Source organism: Dendropsophus ebraccatus, chromosome 5 (genome assembly GCF_027789765.1).
Source record: "Dendropsophus ebraccatus isolate aDenEbr1 chromosome 5, aDenEbr1.pat, whole genome shotgun sequence".
NCBI lineage: Eukaryota > Metazoa > Chordata > Amphibia > Anura > Hylidae > Dendropsophus > Dendropsophus ebraccatus.
Window position 1 is genome coordinate 142,275,494 of NC_091458.1, and position 18,302 is coordinate 142,293,795.

At 49.7% G+C, this 18,302-nt stretch overlaps 1 protein-coding gene across 3 annotated transcripts in view; it reads left to right on the plus strand.

Moving 5' to 3' along the window:
* The first annotated feature begins 269 nt into the window (after positions 1-269).
* Positions 270-18,302, plus strand: part of NECTIN3 (nectin cell adhesion molecule 3) — an 80,820-nt gene continuing 62,787 nt past the window's right edge. The window contains exon 1 of one of the 3 annotated variants that reach the window (XM_069971504.1): positions 270-463. In XM_069971504.1, the coding sequence (XP_069827605.1) occupies positions 388-463 (76 nt within the window). In that variant the 5' untranslated portion in view covers positions 270-387. Of the gene's footprint in view, positions 464-11,875; positions 11,951-18,302 lie in introns of those variants that run through there. The other 2 variants (XM_069971502.1, XM_069971503.1) reach the window with 2 other exon arrangements.

Consider the following 18,302-nt stretch of genomic DNA (forward strand, 5'->3'; position numbering starts at 1 on the left):
CTCCTCTCGGGGTCTTACAGCCTCCCCCGGGGTGACACAGCCTCCTCCTGGGTGACACAGCCTCCTCCTGGGTGACACAGCCTCCTCCGGGGTCTCACAGCCTCCTCCCGGGTGACACAGCCTCCTCCGGGGTGACACAGCCTCCTCTCAGGGTCCCACAGCCTCCCCCCGGGTGACACAGCCTCCTCCGGGGTGACACAGCCTCCTCTCAGGGTCCCACAGCCTCCCCCCGGGGTCCCGGTGACCTCTGAGCTCTGTCTGGCCCCTCCCAGTCGGGTTGTGCGGCGCCTCCACCACCCCCTGCACGCTCCGAGCATTGTGAGGCTGGGGCTGGAGCCGCCGTGTTGTGTTACAGACGGGAGAGGAGAGGAGGGCAGCGGCTCCATCATGGCGGGGACGAGAAGCGGCACCGGGGCTGGACTCCTGCGCTCTGCCCTCGCCTGGCTGCTCTGCACGGTGTACGGTGAGTGGAGACTCGGGGAGGGGGCGGGGTTGCTGGCTCGGGGACCGGAGCTCCGGAGAGGGGTCCCGGCCGGTGTCACCGAGCTCATACAACTTTTCTCGCCGCGTCATCGTGCCCGCAGCTCCCCCGCCCTGCGGCTGCTCCCCGGGGACCTGGCCGAGCCCTGCGGCTGCTGTCACTCGTGTCTGGGTGAGGACCGTTACTTGTGCCCGGCTGCGCGGATGTGGGGAGCCGACATGTGGTGGAGCCGACATTCCTCCACAGGGTCCCGCAGCATCATCCCCCCGCCTGCCCGGGCACAGCTGCCCCCTGCCCGCCCGGCTCACTCCCTTCTGCCTTTTAAACTTTAGAGTTCGGCAGCAACAGAACCCCCCCTCCCCTCCCCGAGGGAGCCGCACAATGTGTACGGGATCCAGGCCTGGGTGGCTGCGGGACCGGCCACATCACCCGGTGACCCCGGAGACCATTGCGCTGATGTCACCGAGAAGGAGGCGGCTGAAGTTGTGATGTGTGTGACAACCTGCGCTGTGGTTACCACCTGTGCCTGCAGAGCTGCACTCCTCTACTGGGAACACCGGTGATAGGTGACACCCTGCAGAGCTGCACTCCTCTACTGGGAACACCGGTGATAGGTGACACCCTGCAGAGCTGCACTTCTCTCCTGGGAACACTGGTGATAGGTGACACCCTGTAGAGCTGCACTCCTCTACTGGGGACCCGGGTGATAGGTGACACCCTGCAGAGCTGCACTCCTCTACTGGGGACCCGGGTGATAGGTGACACCCTGCAGAGCTGCACTCCTCTCCTGGGAACACCGGTGATAGGTGACACCCTGCAGAGCTGCACTTCTCTCCTGGGAACACCAGTGATAGTTGACACCCTGCAGAGCTGCACTCCTCTCCTGGGAACACCGGTCATAGGTGACACCCTGCAGAGCTGCACTTCTCTCCTGGGAACACCAGTGATAGGTGACACCCTGCAGAGCTGCACTCCTCTACTGGGAACACCGGTCATAGGTGACACCCTGCAGAGCTGCACTCCTCTACTGGGGACCCGGGTGATAGGTGACACCCTGCAGAGCTGCACTTCTCTCCTGGGGACCCGGGTGATAGGTGACACCCTGCAGAGCTGCACTCCTCTACTGGGAACACTGGTGATAGGTGACACCCTGTAGAGCTGCACTCCTCTCCTGGGGACCCGGTGATAGGTGACACCCTGCAGAGCTGCACTTCTCTCCTGGGAACACCAGTGATAGGTGACACCCTGCAGAGCTGCACTCCTCTCCTGGGGACTTGGGTGGTAGGTGACACCCTGCAGAGCTGAACTCCTCTCCTGGGGACTTGGGTGATAGGTGACACCCTGCAGAGCTGCACTCCTCTACTGGGGACCCGGGTGATAGGTGACACCCTGCAGAGCTGCACTCCTCTACTGGGAACACGGGTGATAGGTGACACCCTGCAGAGCTGCACTCCTCTACTGGGGACACCAGTGATAGGTGACACCCTGCAGAGCTGCACTCCTCTACTGGGAACACTGGTAATAGGTGACACCCTGCAGAGCTGCACTCCTCTACTGGGAACACCGGTGATAGGTGACACCCTGCAGAGCTGCACTTCTCTCCTGGGAACACCAGTGATAAGTGACACCCTGCAGAGCTGAACTCCTCTCCTGGGGACTTGGGTGATAGGTGACACCCTGCAGAGCTGCACTCCTCTACTGGGGACACCGGTGATAGGTGACACCATGCAGAGCTGCACTCCTCTACTGGGAACACTGGTAATAGGTGACACCCTGCAGAGCTGCACTCCTCTACTGGGGACTCGGGTGATAGGTGACACCCTGCAGAGCTGCACTCCTCTACTGGGAACACCGGTGATAGGTGACACCCTGCAGAGCTGCACTCCTCTCCTGGGGACACCAGTGATCGGTGACACCCTGCAGAGTTTCACTCCTCTCCTAGGGACACCAGTGATAGGTGACACCCTGCAGAGCTGCACTCCTCTCCTGGGCACAGGGGTCACTGGTGATGGGTGACATCCTGCAGAGCTGCACTCCTCTCCTAGGCACAGGGTACCCATGTAATAGGTGACACCCTGCAGAGCTGCACTCCTCTCCTGGGCACAGGGTAACCGTGTCATAGGTGATACTCTGCCTTTCCCTTTCTTTTCAACCCATCCTTGACATTGACTCTTAAAGTCCTGTTACCAAACTGATTAAAGCATAGAGAACGAGACAAGAATCCATAGTGTCCATAGTGATTTGACACCTGAGATGTCTCTTTGCTCTGCTGTGATGGTAACAATAAAGCAGCCATACTTACCTGTCCGCGCTCCCCTAATACCCTCCGGCGCCATCTCCAGGTCCCACACTCACTGACAGCTCACTCAGCCAATTACTAGCAGCAGTGGGCTGGTCGGGCTGTCAATGAGTGAGGGACTTGGCGATGGCGCCGGAGGGTATTAGGGGAGCGCGGACAGGTAAGTATGGCAGAGAGATATGCCCTATATATTCTCAGGGTGGAATGAGTGTCACAGGCTTTAATGGTAATCAGTATCACAGCATGAAATCCGCTGCTATATGGTACGTGTGACTATGACGTGTGAGAGCAGACTGACCTCTGCGGATAATCGGCAGCAGTACATTGGGTCATGTGGCTGCCGTATATACCAGCCTGGGAGATGAGGCACTGTGCTGCCCGTCCTGGCACACCAGGGGTTTGTCTGAAGCAGTTTTTCAGTGCGAGCAACGTGTGGTACGTTATGGATAAATACACCACCTGAGGTCTACACCACCTCCATAGTGGGATGGTTAACACCATCTGGGGCACAAAATAGATGGAAATCTGGTGTAAAACAAGAAGAACGGGCAAAAAGGTGTCAGGAAGAGTTCTGATAATGCCCCCAATGTCTGATAATAATAAGGACTTCAGCTCTGTATATACAGTCTGCAGGGTCTTTACTTGTCACTTGCAAAGTCTGTGGGGTCTTTACTTGTCACTAGCAAAGTCTGTGGGGTCTTTACATGTTACCAGCGCAGTCTGTGGGGTCTTTACATATTACCAGCGCGATCTCTGGGGTCTTTACTTGTCACTAGCGGGGTCTGTGGGGTCTTTACATGTTACTAGCGCAGTCTGTGGGGTCTTTACATATTACCAGCGCGATCTCTGGGGTCTTTACTTGTCACTAGCGGGGTCTGTGGGGTCTTTACATGTTACTAGCGCAGTCTGTGGGGTCTTTACATATTACCAGCGCGATCTCTGGGGTCTTTACTTGTCACTAGCAAAGTCTGTGCGGTCTTTACATGTTACCAGCACTGTCTATGGGGTCTTTACTTGTCACTAGCGGGGTCTGTGAAATCTTTACGTTACCGGCGCAGTCTGTGGGGTCTTTACATATTACTAGCGCGGTCTGTGGGGTCTTTACATATTACCAGCGCGGTCTGTGGGGTCTTTACATATTACCAGCGCGGTCTGTGGGGTCTTTACATGTTACCAGCTTTTTGCTGTATTGACATATAAGCCACCAATAGAAATTATAGTAGCTCAGATGTGGGGTCACTAGTGTTAAACGGATCTGTCAAAATGTTGTGGTTCTCAACGTTATCCGAACTCTCAGCGTTTGATTCCCCATGGCTGCAGAAGTTGGATGCTGGGGGGAGTCCTGGTGGATACAGCCTATGGCCTATGTCTATATATCCCTATATCCCTAGGGTGGCATCCAACTTCTATAGCCGCAGGGAATCAAACGATGAGCGTTCGGATGACGTTGCTGAACCCCAACATTTTGACGGATCCGCTCCGCGCTTGTTGTATTTGCTCAGCACTTGTTGTCCTTGAAGCCCAACCTCAGGACACATCTATGAGGACACTATTATTGCGGTATATGTACGCTGATGTGCACGCAGGATCTACACACTTTCTCATTCCTCTTTTTTTTTTTTGAAACTAAAGTGCAGGTATCTGCCCAGAAATGCCAGTACTAAGCCCAAAAAAAAACATTAAACATTTTTAAGCGTAGTGTAAAGATGTGAAGTGAAAGTCACCCTTACTACTATACATTCAGTTCATTGAAATCAATGTATACTAATGTATACCAGTACACTATGGTATACGTCACTATACCGTTGTGCTGACATAAGAATAGTATCATAGTATACTCATGTGAACGTGCCCTAAGCATCCATCTTCTGTATGTAATGATTGTCTAGTAGAAGTCAGCACGGTCAGCGGCTTGTTTGCGTGTTCCACCGTAACACACCTTGCACTGCTGGTTAATCATAAATGAAGCCGTGTGTGAACTGTGACTGTGTGTGTGACTACCTGTGTGATTGTGTGAACCTTGACTACCTGCATAGTGAATGTCTGACTGCAGCGCTTTCACCTTCTGTTTGGAGATTTGTTTATTCTGTGAATTCTTGTGTCGTCAGGTTGTGTTACACTTTACACCATTGTGTCACTCTTATACTATTATAGAGGGTGTGCCAGGAATACAGGAACAAACTGCAAGGAGCTGTTCACATCTATTCATGTATTCAATGTTTGGTTGCAGATCTGTATGTCGCTTCAGATGACTTTTCAGGCCAAGGTCTCATACACCTTATACTTATGTCAGTATAAAAAGTAAAAAGCTTTGACTGTCTAGGCATGATGGGAGTTGTAGTTTTGCTACTGCTGGAGAGCCAAGGTTCCCTACACCTGCTTTAAAGTTTAACCGTCGTTTGAAAAAACTTTTGACGTGTCAAAAGTTTTGATTGGTCAGGGTCTAATGGTCCTTTTACACGGAACGATTTATCGTTCGTTTTTGCACGATATCGATCGAATTCGAGCGATATCGTGAGAAGCAGTGGGGCAGACGAATACGCTGTAGCTCTCTGCTCCCCGCTCTGTCAGTGAGGAAAGACGTGCCCAGAGACCTTCATTATGAGGCCGTCATATCAGGTGACAGAGACAGGAGAGGACTGTGTTGACTTTTCCGGCTCATTCTCATAATCGGTCTGAACACTTAGGGCTCTATTACACCAAAAGATGCCTGACAGATTATCTGACAGATTTTTTAAGCCAAAGCCAGGAATGGACTATAAACAGAGAACAGGTCATAAGGAAAAGACTGAGATCTCTCTTTTCAAATCCATTCCTGGCTTTGGCTGAAAAAATCTGTCAGATGTCTTTTAGTGTAATAGGTCCCTTAAGACCCAGACTGGTCCAAACTTTTGATTTGTATCTCTGACCTTTTCAGTTTTTCTTAGCGACAGTGAGAGTTTATGGCCCGGCACTTCTAGCACTTTGTTCTTGTAGTTTTCTGTATCTGCCGAGAAGGAATCTTGCTTCCTTTTTACAGGCATTTAGATTTTCTTTGTAGCAGCAGGATACAAGGTGCCACTTGGTTAGTAACAAATAGTACGTGCTAGTAAAAGCGCCATTTTTAGTTGGTTGCTAAGGTGCAACTGAAGTAATGTGATTCACCCACGTGAGAATCTCTATAAAAGTTCCCTGTTAAAGACTGGTCCACTGGGCTGTGTAGTCCGACGCTGTCCGCAGGGTATTGATGCAGCTTATTTAGACGTTAGATGTTAGACCATGCAATGATAATCTTCACCTTTATTATATCATTTCTATCTACAGAGAAGCCCAACGTTCCTCAGCGCCATTGACCTCTTCCAAATGTCTTCTGTTTTCAGCTGTGTACGTGCGGCGCGCCACCGTGTATAGAATCCACAGCATAGTTCTATGTAGAGAATCCCTGCAGGTTTATTGCACAGCCACATAGACCCTGTACGTCAGCGCACGGAGCCCGTACTGGACCTCTAGGCATCGCTTGAAGGGGCGACCCCCTCTGAGAATACGCTGTGCCGTAAAACTTGCGTCAATGTTTTAGTTTTTTATGGATTCTGTATAAATCCTTATAAAACCTCCATGTGCTTCTGTAAAAGATGGAAGGCGTACTGAGAATAGACATGCACGGCCGCCGCTTTACAGATTATTCCAGCACGTCTATAATATGTGCATGATGCCTGGGAGAGGGAAGTTATATGTTATGTGAAATCCTCTATTCCTTTATGTTTGAAGGTTGAATAGTGCGATGTGCTGCGGTTACGTCAGCCATTTACACTCAGGTATGTGTGAAATTCTCCATACACTGACGAGCTGCATGTTGAATACTGAGCTTTCCTGTGTAGGTTGGCTGATACCTGTAGTTCCTCTGATGTGAGGTCTAGTGACGGCTGTGGGGCCGATGGCCTCTCATTCCCGTTTCCTGTGTAGTTTGGTTGTTACCTGTAGTTCCTGGGATGTGAGGTCTAGTAACGTTTTTTGGGGCCGATGGCTTCTCATTAGAGATGAGCGAACCTAGAGCATGCTCGAGTCGATCCGAATCTGAACTTTCGGCATTTGATTAGCGGTGGCTGCTGAAGTTGGATAAAGCCCTAAGGCAATGTGGAAAACATGGATATAGTCATTGGCTGTATCCATGTTTTCCAGACAACCGTAGAGCTTTATCCAAGTTCAGCAGCTCCAGCTAATCAAATGCCGAACGTTCGGGTCCGGATCGACTCAAACCCGAACCCGGTTCGCTCATCTCTACTTCTCATTCCTGTTTCCTATGGACAGATGTCATTGAAGGAGAAGTCCAGCAAAAATTTTGATTAAAGTATTGTATTGGACCCCAAAAGTTATACAAATTACCTATATACACTTATTATGGGAAATGCTTATAAAATGCTTTTTCCCCTGCACTTACTACTGCATCAAAGCTTCACTTCCTGGATAAAATGGTGAGGTCACGACCCGACTCCCAGAGCTGTGCGGGCTGTGGCTGCTGGAGAGGATAATGGCAGAGGGACACTGAGGGACACAGGGCACTGGAGGGACACTGAGCATCCCTTTGCCATCATCCTCTCCAGCAGTCACAGCCCGCACAGCTCTGGGAGTCAGGTCGTGACATCACCATGTTATCCAGGAAGTGACATCACCATGTTATCCAGGAAGTGACATCACCATGTTATCCAGGAAGTGAAGCCTTGATGCAGTAGTAAGTGCAAGGAAAAAAGCACTTTGAAGGAGATTTATCAAACATGGTGTAAAATGAAACTGGCTCAGTTGCCCCTAGCAACCAGTCAGATTCCACTTTTCATTCCTCACGGACTCTTTGGAAAATGATAGGTGGCATCTGATTGGTTGCTAGGGGCAACTGAGCCAGTTTAATTTTACACCATGTTTGATAAATCTCCCCCAAAGTGCTTTTTTTCCTGCACGAGAGACAGAGGGGAGTTGTCAAATTTGTCCTGAATGGGAAGTAGTCTGTATTCCGCTTTTTGCCTTTAGAGCACTTATTTCCCGCACCAAATTTAACAAAATGGGGGAGGCACCATTATAATTTTGGCATATACCAGTTGCTGCGACATGTCACCTATTTCCTTGCATTTGCGCCATTTTAAGGCATGATCTGATGTGAGTACATAAGTATGGTCCGGACTTCACTGGCTTTGTGCCTTTTTGAACCATTTTTAATAAAGTTGTGGCACTGAAAATGTCCGTATATATAGAACTATTCTAAGGACAGACGAAAATGGGGCAGACTGTAGAAAAGTCCCAAAGTTTGTGCAGTGAAGTGATCAGCGATGATATATTACCCCCATAGTGTAATGAAGCAGGAGCACGTGTACTGTTGTTGATGCTGAGTTTAGTCATTTAATTTCACTGATCTCTGCTGCAGATCCTGTACGTGTGAATGGACCCACAGCTGTTAGATCAGGGAGACGCATGAGAACTTCCATATATTTGTCTGTGGTTCCACAACATAGAAAAATGTTTTTATTCCACAATGTCTCAGGCTTTCCCAGGCAACGCCTCCTTACTCCCCCTACTATCCCTGCTTCCATGACTAAAAGCACAGACAGATACATGTGTGTCCCTGACCTAACGACATCAAATGACAGCAATGTGGAACCTGAACTGTAGCTGACAGATTCCCTTTAAGCATCATCATGAGGTAGTGGTGATACAGAGCAGAAAAACAACGGATTGAGAAGGCATTTTATGTAAACCATTAGGAGGGGGCTTGTAGCCCTTCAGTGGTTGTGAAACTACAACTCTCAGCATAACCTTTCAGCAAGTTATTTAAACACCAGAAAACCGCTTCATACACATATTCCATAGGGATCTGCACCAGATTCATTAAAACTGATGAGTGGATGTGCCCAACTTTTCAGGTTCAGTAATGTTCTCCAAACCCGAATGCTTAGCGTTTGACTCCTAGCGACTTGAGAGGTTGGGTTCAGCCCTAGGGAGTCTGGGAAAACATGGATACAAATGCCGAGCATTCGGGTTCAAAGAATGTTACCAAACCTGAACAGTTGGGCAAGTTCACGCAACACAACTCAAAAGATATTTAGGGTATGCTCACCCTAAATAAATGTGGCGGAACTGACATGTCAATTCTTTGAGCGGAGAGGGGAGGAGAGCGGAAGTGCGCTCGAGCCCTCCCATCGAGAGATGCTGTCTGACACTGAGACAGGCGGGATTCATTCCTCCACATCTACTCAGTGTGAATATACCCTTAGGCTGGTATTACACGGAGCGATTATCGTTCGAAAAATCGTTAAATCGTTCGGATTTAAACGATAATCGGTTCATGTAATAGCAGGCAACGATTAAAAGACCAACGAGAAATCGTTGATCGTTTAACAGGATCCGGACCTATATTTATCGTTTGATCGTTCGCACATCGTTCGCAGGAATAAGAATTCACAGCTGAAATGTACGCAATACCGACGACTAAACGACTGCAAGAACGATCATAAATAACGATCATCATTCCATGTAATTGGGCAAACGATTTCGGGTTGTTTGCCTTAGCGGTCGTTTAAGATCGTTAATCGTTAGTCGTCGAAAAATTGCTTGGTGTAATAGTACCCTTAGACCAGTTTCAGACAAGTGTAATAAAGGCCCTATTGCACCTAACAACTATCTCCGTATTCGGCCGATTATCGTCTGGTGTAATGCTGCGTTTACACGGAACGATAATCCACCCGATCGTACGATTAACGATGTCGGAGTAACGATTTTTTATTCATAATGATCAGCGTTTAGACGGTACGATATATCGTCCAGAAAATTCGTTTTGCGATCGCTTAAGCCTATCTCGCACATAGGAAAAATCGGTGAACGACTGTTTACACGGAACGATATGCGATTTTTTTGCGAGCGATGATTTTAGAACATTTTGTAAGACCAAAATGAACGACTTCTCGTTCTTCATTTGATCGTTCGCAGTGTTTACACGTACGATTATCGTTCGAATGCGATCGTTATCGTGCGAATTTGCAATCGTTTCGTGTAAACGCAGCATAATAGAAGACAATGATCAGCCGACATGAACGATGTCGGGTGATCGTTGGCTGTCGTTGTCATTCAACATGTTGAAAGACAAACGACTAGGATAGCAACGATCTGCTGCCTTTGCTATCTTCTATGGGCTGCCCCCTCCCCAACCCTTCCAGCAGCTCCCCGTGGCCCCCCCCCTCTTACCGGCTCGCTGCCGCTAATACCGTGCAATAGCGCCGGCAGCCAGCGGGGAACGAGGAGCAAGCGAGCGCTAACAGCGTTCATTTGCTCCTTTCCATCAGTCTGTGTAATAGGGGCTTAAAGGGTTATCCAGCGTTAGAAAAACATGACCACTTTCTTCACCTCTCACATAAGCGCCTTTTGCCTTCAGTTTGGGCGCAGGTTTTATTGGAGAATAATAATAATAATGCTTTTATTTGTATAGAACACACTGTTTCCGCAGCACTTAACATAGTTTAGCCAATTGTTGCTCCCTATCCCCATTAGGGCTCACAATCTAAATTTGCCTATCTGTATGTTTTGAGTGTGGGAGGAAACCGGAGTACCCGGAGGAAACCCACGCAAGCATGGAGAGAACATACAAACTCTTTGCAGATGTTGCCCTTGGTGGGATTTGACCTCAGCGCTGCAAGGCTACAGTGCTAACCACTGAGCCACCATGCTGCCCGAGAATGGAGCCTAATTACAAATAGCACCTGAACTGGAGACAAGAGTGGTGCTGTCTCTGGAAGAAAGTGGCCATGTTTCTGAATAACCCCTTTATTAATAATAAGCCTTGTTCCTTCCACAGATCAAAAGACCTGATTGGAATACATCCTATATGTTGGTCATTAAACTTGTCATTTGATGGGGAGTTGTCATCTGACCTGAAAGTGCCAGCTGTAACTTCACAGATCTGGTATCATTTCTGACCATCTACCTCGATAGTCTTGAAAGTGACTCCAAGGTGCTGGTTTTAGTGTTTGTGTGAACAGGAAGGAATACAGATGAGTTTGAGAAGCAGCAGGAAACCTCTAAGGACCATTCCCTACGTGTAGAATATCCTCTCACACTGGCTTTGTGCTTTCAGTGTAATATATATATATATATGCACCTGTTTCTCTGGGCTTTTGGTCTTTGTTGTAACAGTTGCTGATAGATTGTGGTTGTGAGCGTGCACAGTAATAACACATAGTCATTTTACTGACAGTCGTGACCTGACGTCTGGCTTCACATTGTTTAAATAACTCCCAACGTTTCAGCAGATGGCTGGGGAAAGGTTAAAAGTCAGGCTACCGGCACACACCGCCACATTTTGCCAAAACTAAGAGCGGATTCAGAGCAATGAGAAATAATAAGGAAGGTGGATCCACTTCTGGCCTTGGCTCTAAAATCGCAGCATCAATTTAAGTGCCAAATGTTATAGTCTAAAGGGAAAAATTAACTGCGCTGCTAAACGGCTTAGTTTCTATTATTTTGTCACTTTGCGGCTTTATGCATGGCTGACGCCAGTACTACACCCTGCAGGGGTGTCCCATGCGGAGATTGCGGGAACTCATGCAGGAGTCACAGCCTGGGCCAGAGAAACCCCAGATCCTGAAGGTTTAACCCATTGCATGTTTTTGAATTGTGCCAGAGGTCAGTATAATGCACTGCTCTACAGTAGTAGTATTATATCATCTATTAGATGATTGATTGCAAGTGACAGTACCTTTATGGGGCCATGTAAAATAATAAGATACCCTTCCCCACCCCTATACACATTTGGTATTGCCACGTCCATAACAACATGACCGATAAAAATAATTGCAGAATTTTGTTTATCCGCCTCCCAAAAAAACACCCACACTGACCGTAACCATGAATACACCCGCACTGCACCCCATGGCACACAGCATTTCCATCAATCTTCACGGTGTAAGGCTCAGATTTATCAATCAGCTCCCATAGCAACCAGACACAGCTCCCATAGCAACCAGCGACAGCACAAGTCTCATGTCTTAACAAGCTGTGGTAAAATGAAAGCTGATCTGTGATTGGTAGCTATGGGATCTGAGACTATTTGCTATGGAGAAATTACACCAGTTTTTCCATTTACAAATCAATGTGTTGTGTGCGTCGGAACAGGGGGCACACCATAATGCTCTGCTCTATTTTCATTATGTCAGGTAGGTATGACTTCTGGTGCAGCAGCTTGCACCTCCATCTGGACGGCAGGGAACGTACAGCTCGTATTTATAGACTGGTTCCTTTGTAAACAGCAGATATAATGAATGCTACTTCTCATTGCATTTAATTATACATACATTTTAGGGTGCCTTCACACTAGGGCTGGGCGATATGGGCCTAAATCAATATCGCGGTTTATCGCACATGTAGCGGCGGTAACGATAACTGAACGATAATTATGGCACGCCCCTTTTTGCAAACCACACCCACTTGCTATGCAAACCACACCCACTTGCCATACTTAATATCAAAAAAGTAAAAAAGCTCACTGAGCAGCAAGCCGTGGTTAGTCTATCATCATCATCATTATTATTATCATTTGTCATTATTAGGGGGTGTATGACTACACAGGGGGGGCCGACAGGGGTGTATGACTGTACAGGGGTGTATGACTATACAGGGGGGGCGGAAAGGGGTGTATGACTTACAGGGGGGGGCGGAAAGGGGTGTATGACTATACAAGGGGGCCGACAGGGGTGTATGACTATACAGGGGGGCCGACAGGGGTGTATGACTATACAGGGGGGCCGACAGGGGTGTATGACTATACAGGGGGGCCGACAGGGGTGTATGACTATACAGGGGGGGCGGACAGGGGTGTATGACTATACAGGGGGGGGGCGGACAGGGGTGTATGACTATACAGGGGGGGCGGACAGGGGTGTATGACTATACAGGGGGGGCGGACAGGGGTGTATGACTATACAGGGGGGGCGGACAGGGGTGTATGACTATACAGGGGGGGCGGACAGGGGTGTATGACTATACAGGGGGCCGACAGGGGTGTATGACTATACAGGGGGGCCAACAGGGGTGTATGACTATACAGGGGGGGCGGACAGGGGTGTATGACTATACAGGGGGGGCGGGCAGGGGTGTATGACTATACAGGGGGGGCGGGCAGGGGTGTATGACTATACAGGGGGGGCGGACAGGGGTGTATGACTATACAGGGGGGGCGGACAGGGGTGTATGACTATACAGGGGGGGCGGACAGGGGTGTATGACTATACAGGGGGGCCGACAGGGGTGTATGACTATACGGGGGGGGCGGACAGGGGTGTATGACTATACAGGGGGGGGGGATAGGGGTGTATGACTATACAGGGGGGCCGACAGGGGTGTATGACTATACAGGGGGGGGGGATAGGGGTGTATGACTATACAGGGGGGGGGGGATAGGGGTGTATGACTATACAGGGGGGGCGGACAGGGGTGTATGACTATACAGGGGGGGGGGATAGGGGTGTATGACTATACAGGGGGGGGGGGGATAGGGGTGTATGACTATACAGGGGGGGCGGACAGGGGTGTATGACTATACAGGGGGGGCGGACAGGGGTGTATGACTATACAGGGGGGGCGGACAGGGGTGTATGACTATACAGGGGGGGCGGACAGGGGTGTATGACTATACAGGGGGGGCGGACAGGGGTGTATGACTATACAGGGGGGGCAGACAGGGGTGTATGACTATACAGGGGGGGCGGACAGGGGTGTATGACTATACAGGGGGGGCGGACAGGGGTGTATGACTATACAGGGGGGGCGGACAGGGGTGTATGACTATACAGGGGGGGCGGACAGGGGTGTATGACTATACAGGGGGGGCGGACAGGGGTGTATGACTATACAGGGGGGGCGGACAGGGGTGTATGACTATACAGGGGGGGCGGACAGGGGTGTATGACTATACAGGGGGGGCGGACAGGGGTGTATGACTATACAGGGGGGGCGGACAGGGGTGTATGACTATACAGGGGGGGCGGACAGGGGTGTATGACTATACAGGGGGGGCGGACAGGGGTGTATGACTATACAGGGGGGGCGGACAGGGGTGTATGACTATACAGGGGGGGCGGACAGGGGTGTATGACTATACAGGGGGGGCGGACAGGGGTGTATGACTATACAGGGGGGGCGGACAGGGGTGTATGACTATACAGGGGGGGCGGACAGGGGTGTATGACTATACAGGGGGGGCGGACAGGGGTGTATGACTATACAGGGGGGGCGGACAGGGGTGTATGACTATACAGGGGGGGCGGACAGGGGTGTATGACTATACAGGGGGGGCGGACAGGGGTGTATGACTATACAGGGGGGGGGATAGGGGTCTATGACTATACAGGGGGAGGGTGGACAGGGGTCTATGACTGTACGGGGGGACAGGGATGTGCTACTATACAGGGGGTGGATAGACGTGTATGTATGACTGTAGTTCCCTCAGTAACAGTACAAGGCTGTAAATTAGGAGGAATGGATGGGCTGCAGCAGGCAGGATAAGCTGTAGGAGACATTGCTGTGTGTGACATCCTGTCTGCTGCAGTCCATCCATTCCTCCTAGCCTTGTACTGTTTACTGAGAGGACTACAGGTCAGCTGCTGCTCCAGCTCTGAAATGCCGGCGTCACTGCACACACACATGTGCAGCACTTGCCGGCCGGATGTGGGGGGCGCTCAGATGAGACCGGACGGGGGGCCTCGGATGTGGGGGGCCTCGGACGGGTGAGGTAAGGTGGGGAGGCCTCGGACGGGACCGGACCAGTGGGGTGAGGGCCTCGGACGGGTGAGGTGGGACCAGACGGGTGGGGAGATCGGGCGCTCGGACGGGACTTGTGGCGGGGGCGGGCATTCTCACCTGGACCCTGCTTCTGCTTCTGCTGCTCCTCCTCCTCCTCCTCCTCCCCCACCTCCCGCTCTGATGCCGGCGTCCCTGCACATAACGTGCACCGCTAATGCCGGGCAGTGCGCGTGTGTGCGGGACCACTCTGACGGGACAGGAGAGGGGAGAGGGCGCTCTGAAAGGAAGATGGAAGTACAAAAATACCGCAGATACCGTCCTGGCTAAGTTGAGGTCGGTAAACCGACTCCAGTGACGGTATCGGTATTTTTGCGGTATACCGCCCAGCCCTACTTCACACCTACCGACTCGCAGCGTTGTATGTAAATCTGCCGGCCACTTAACCCCTTCTGATGCCGGCCGGCCGCCTCCCGCTCAGCTCTGTATACATTACCTCCTCGCTCCACGGGGTCCCGGCGTCCTGCTCTCACGCCCGGCCAATCAGTGGCTACGGCAAGGCAACACACTGATTGGCCAGGCGCGAGAGCAGTACGCCGGGACCCCGTGAAGCGAGGAGGTAATGTATACAGAGCTGAGCGGGAGGCGGCCGGCCGGCATCAGAAGGGGTTAAGTGGCCGGCAGATTTACATACACGCAGCGGTCGTTCAGACCGCTGCGTGTATGTACTGACAGTGATCTGCCAGGACCTAGCCGACTCACAGCGTTATTAACGCTGCGAGTCGGTAGGTGTGAAGGCACCCTTAAACCCCTTAAAATTGAAATAGTTCAGGAAATGTTAAAGTGACTGTACCACCAGGCCCAGGCTGAAGCACGGGGGGCGGGCTGACCCACCCTTAGTGGAAGGAAACCCCCGCCCCTAATGGAGTCACGTCATGGAGGGGCTGGGGTTTCTTCCCACTGGGGGTGGGTCGGCCCGCCCACCGTGCTTCAGCCTGGGCCTGGTGGTACAGTCACTTTAAACCTCTGTCCAGACAGCTCCATAGACTAAGGCTGGATTCACACTTTCCATACGTATGAACCATATTTCACAGACTGAACTGTCAGAACTCCTTGCATCATTATTCATTATCATGCAAAGAGCTCTAAAACAGTTTTTAGGGTACAAACCCACACACCGTATACACAGCAGATACGCAACAAATACGCAGCAAATACGCAGCAGATTTGTTGGTACAGATTTGATGCTGTGTTCAGTTATTTAGATATAATCTGCTGCGTTTTTGCTGCGTATTTGCTGCGTATTTGCTGCGTATTTGCTGCGTATCGCAGCAGTAAATACGCTGCTTATACGGTGTGTGGGTTTATACCCTTAGGGTACAAACACACACACCGTATACACAGCAGATACGCAGCAAATACGCAGCAGATCTGCATGGTGCAGATTTGATGATGTGTTCAGTTATTTAGATCTAATCTGCTGCGTATTTGTTGCGTATTTCCCGCGTATTTGCTGCGCATCGCAGCAGTGAATACGCTGCGTATACGGTGTGTGTGTTTATACCCTAAGGCTGGGTTCACACTATGTATATTTGAGGCTGTATTTGTGAGGCTGTATAGCAACCAAAACCAGGAGTGGATTGAAAACACAGAAAGGCTCTGTTCACATAATGTTGTAATTGAGTGGATGGCCGCCATTTAATGGCAAATATTTGCTGTTATTTTAAAACAACGGCTGTGGTATTGAAATAATGGCCGTTATTTACTGTTATATGGCGGCCATCCACTCAATTTCAACATTGTGTGAACAGATCCTTTCTGTGTTTTCAATCCACTCCTGGTTTTGGTTGCTATGAGGACCTGACATGAGGACCAAATATTGCCTGAAATATACATAGTGTGAACCCAGCTAAAGCTGCATGCTACTGAGCTCACATAGCTGTGCATGCTGCTGGCTGGCACACTACTGTACTGACATAGCAGTGTATGCTGCTGGCTCATGCGCTACTGTACTGACATAGCAGTGTATGCTGCTGGCTCATGCGCCGCTGTACTTACATAGCAGTGTATGCTGCTGGCTGGTGAGCTACTTCACCCACATAACTGTGTATGCTGATGGCTCATGCGCTACTGTACTGGCATAGCCGTGTATGCTGCTAACTGGGAAAGGCTTTTCTCTGGTAACATACAGTTACCCTTTAGGGGGTGCAGGGACTTTATAACTACCTACAATGCCATTGAGCGAAGTATCACAATCAGTGTATGTAACCAATTATAAAATAATTACTGACCATTGATCTAGCTATACGGAGGGTGAGCTAGGGGGTATTAACTGTGTTGGGTCACTTGTCTGGTCTGGCTGGCATTACCCCTGTTGGGTCACCTGTCCGGTCTGGATCCACCACACAGCTCTTTATGGTAATTTAATTTCCTTCTGCTGCTCTGTACAGTTATGGTATAAGGCACTTTATACTCGGTATTCTGATCCAGCTCACTTACTACTATAAACACAATCTGGAGGTTGTGGATGGTGGCTTTACAGATGCTTTGGGGAGGAGAAATTTCAGCCTTTTCTTTATGACTCGATCCCTGTTTATAGTCCTTTCCTGGCTTTGGCTAAAAAAAAATCTGTCAGATAATCTGTTGGTGTAATAGGGCCCTTAGGGTAGCTTCACACGGACCGAATTCGCAGCGGATTTCACGCTGCAAGTTTGCAGCGAAATCCGCTGCGAATCCTGGTAGTGTGAAGTTCTATGGGGTTACATATCCGCAGTGGGATTTTCATTCTTTTGCAGATATGTAGCCCCTTTGACCCCACCCGCTGCCAGCACGGTAGCACTGATTGGCTGATGGGTACCGAGGGGAACTGGAAGCCTCACACACAGCGGCGCTGAGCAGGTAATGTATGCTCGGGGCTGCGGGGGGTTAAAGGATCCGGGTTACATATCCGCAAAAGAATGAAAATTCCGCTGCGGATATGTAACCCCATAGAACTTCACACTACCAGGATTCGCAACGGATTTCACTGCAAACTCACAGCGTGCAATCCGCTGTGAATCCGGTATGTGTGAAGCTACCCTAAAGAATCATCCACATGTGGTGAGTGCCATCCATCACCTATCATCCATCTTCTGCTCTCATGATGCATTCATAGACGTTTACCTGTCCGTCCTTCTGTCCTTTTTGGCTTTTGGATTGAGCTCCGCTACGGTTTATGCATATGTCTCTGTCGGCTGCCATTAGTGGATTCCTGGTAACAGTTTCTGACATTACCTGCCCATACATTAAATGGAGACCTTCACCCAAGGGCCATTTCTTCCAGTCCCCTTTTCACATACATAAGACCAGTGGGAAATGAGAGAAAGCCGCTGCCAGACACAAGTATAAAGCTCACATAGCACATGGGTGGTGTACAGATACAGGGGTTTAGTGTAGAGTATAGTTATGTTAGTTATTGTTAAGTTATGAGTTTTGATAGTGTTATTATTGTGGTGTTTTGGGGAAAATCTAGTTTGCACATGTGGGGGATAGTACAGTAATGTGTTTAGTAAGTGTGAGGCTGGACCAGCCAATACGTTTATGGACTTTTATATATTGTACAGGTATGTTATTTATATTGTTGGTTTGTTGTTATGTTTTATATTTTTAAATAAAAGATCTACAGATATAGAGATATATAACTCACTAGGATGCAGTATAATTTTAGGAAATCTTGATATTAATAATTATAAACTCGTTTCCAATGTTATATAATATTATATAATATAAAGC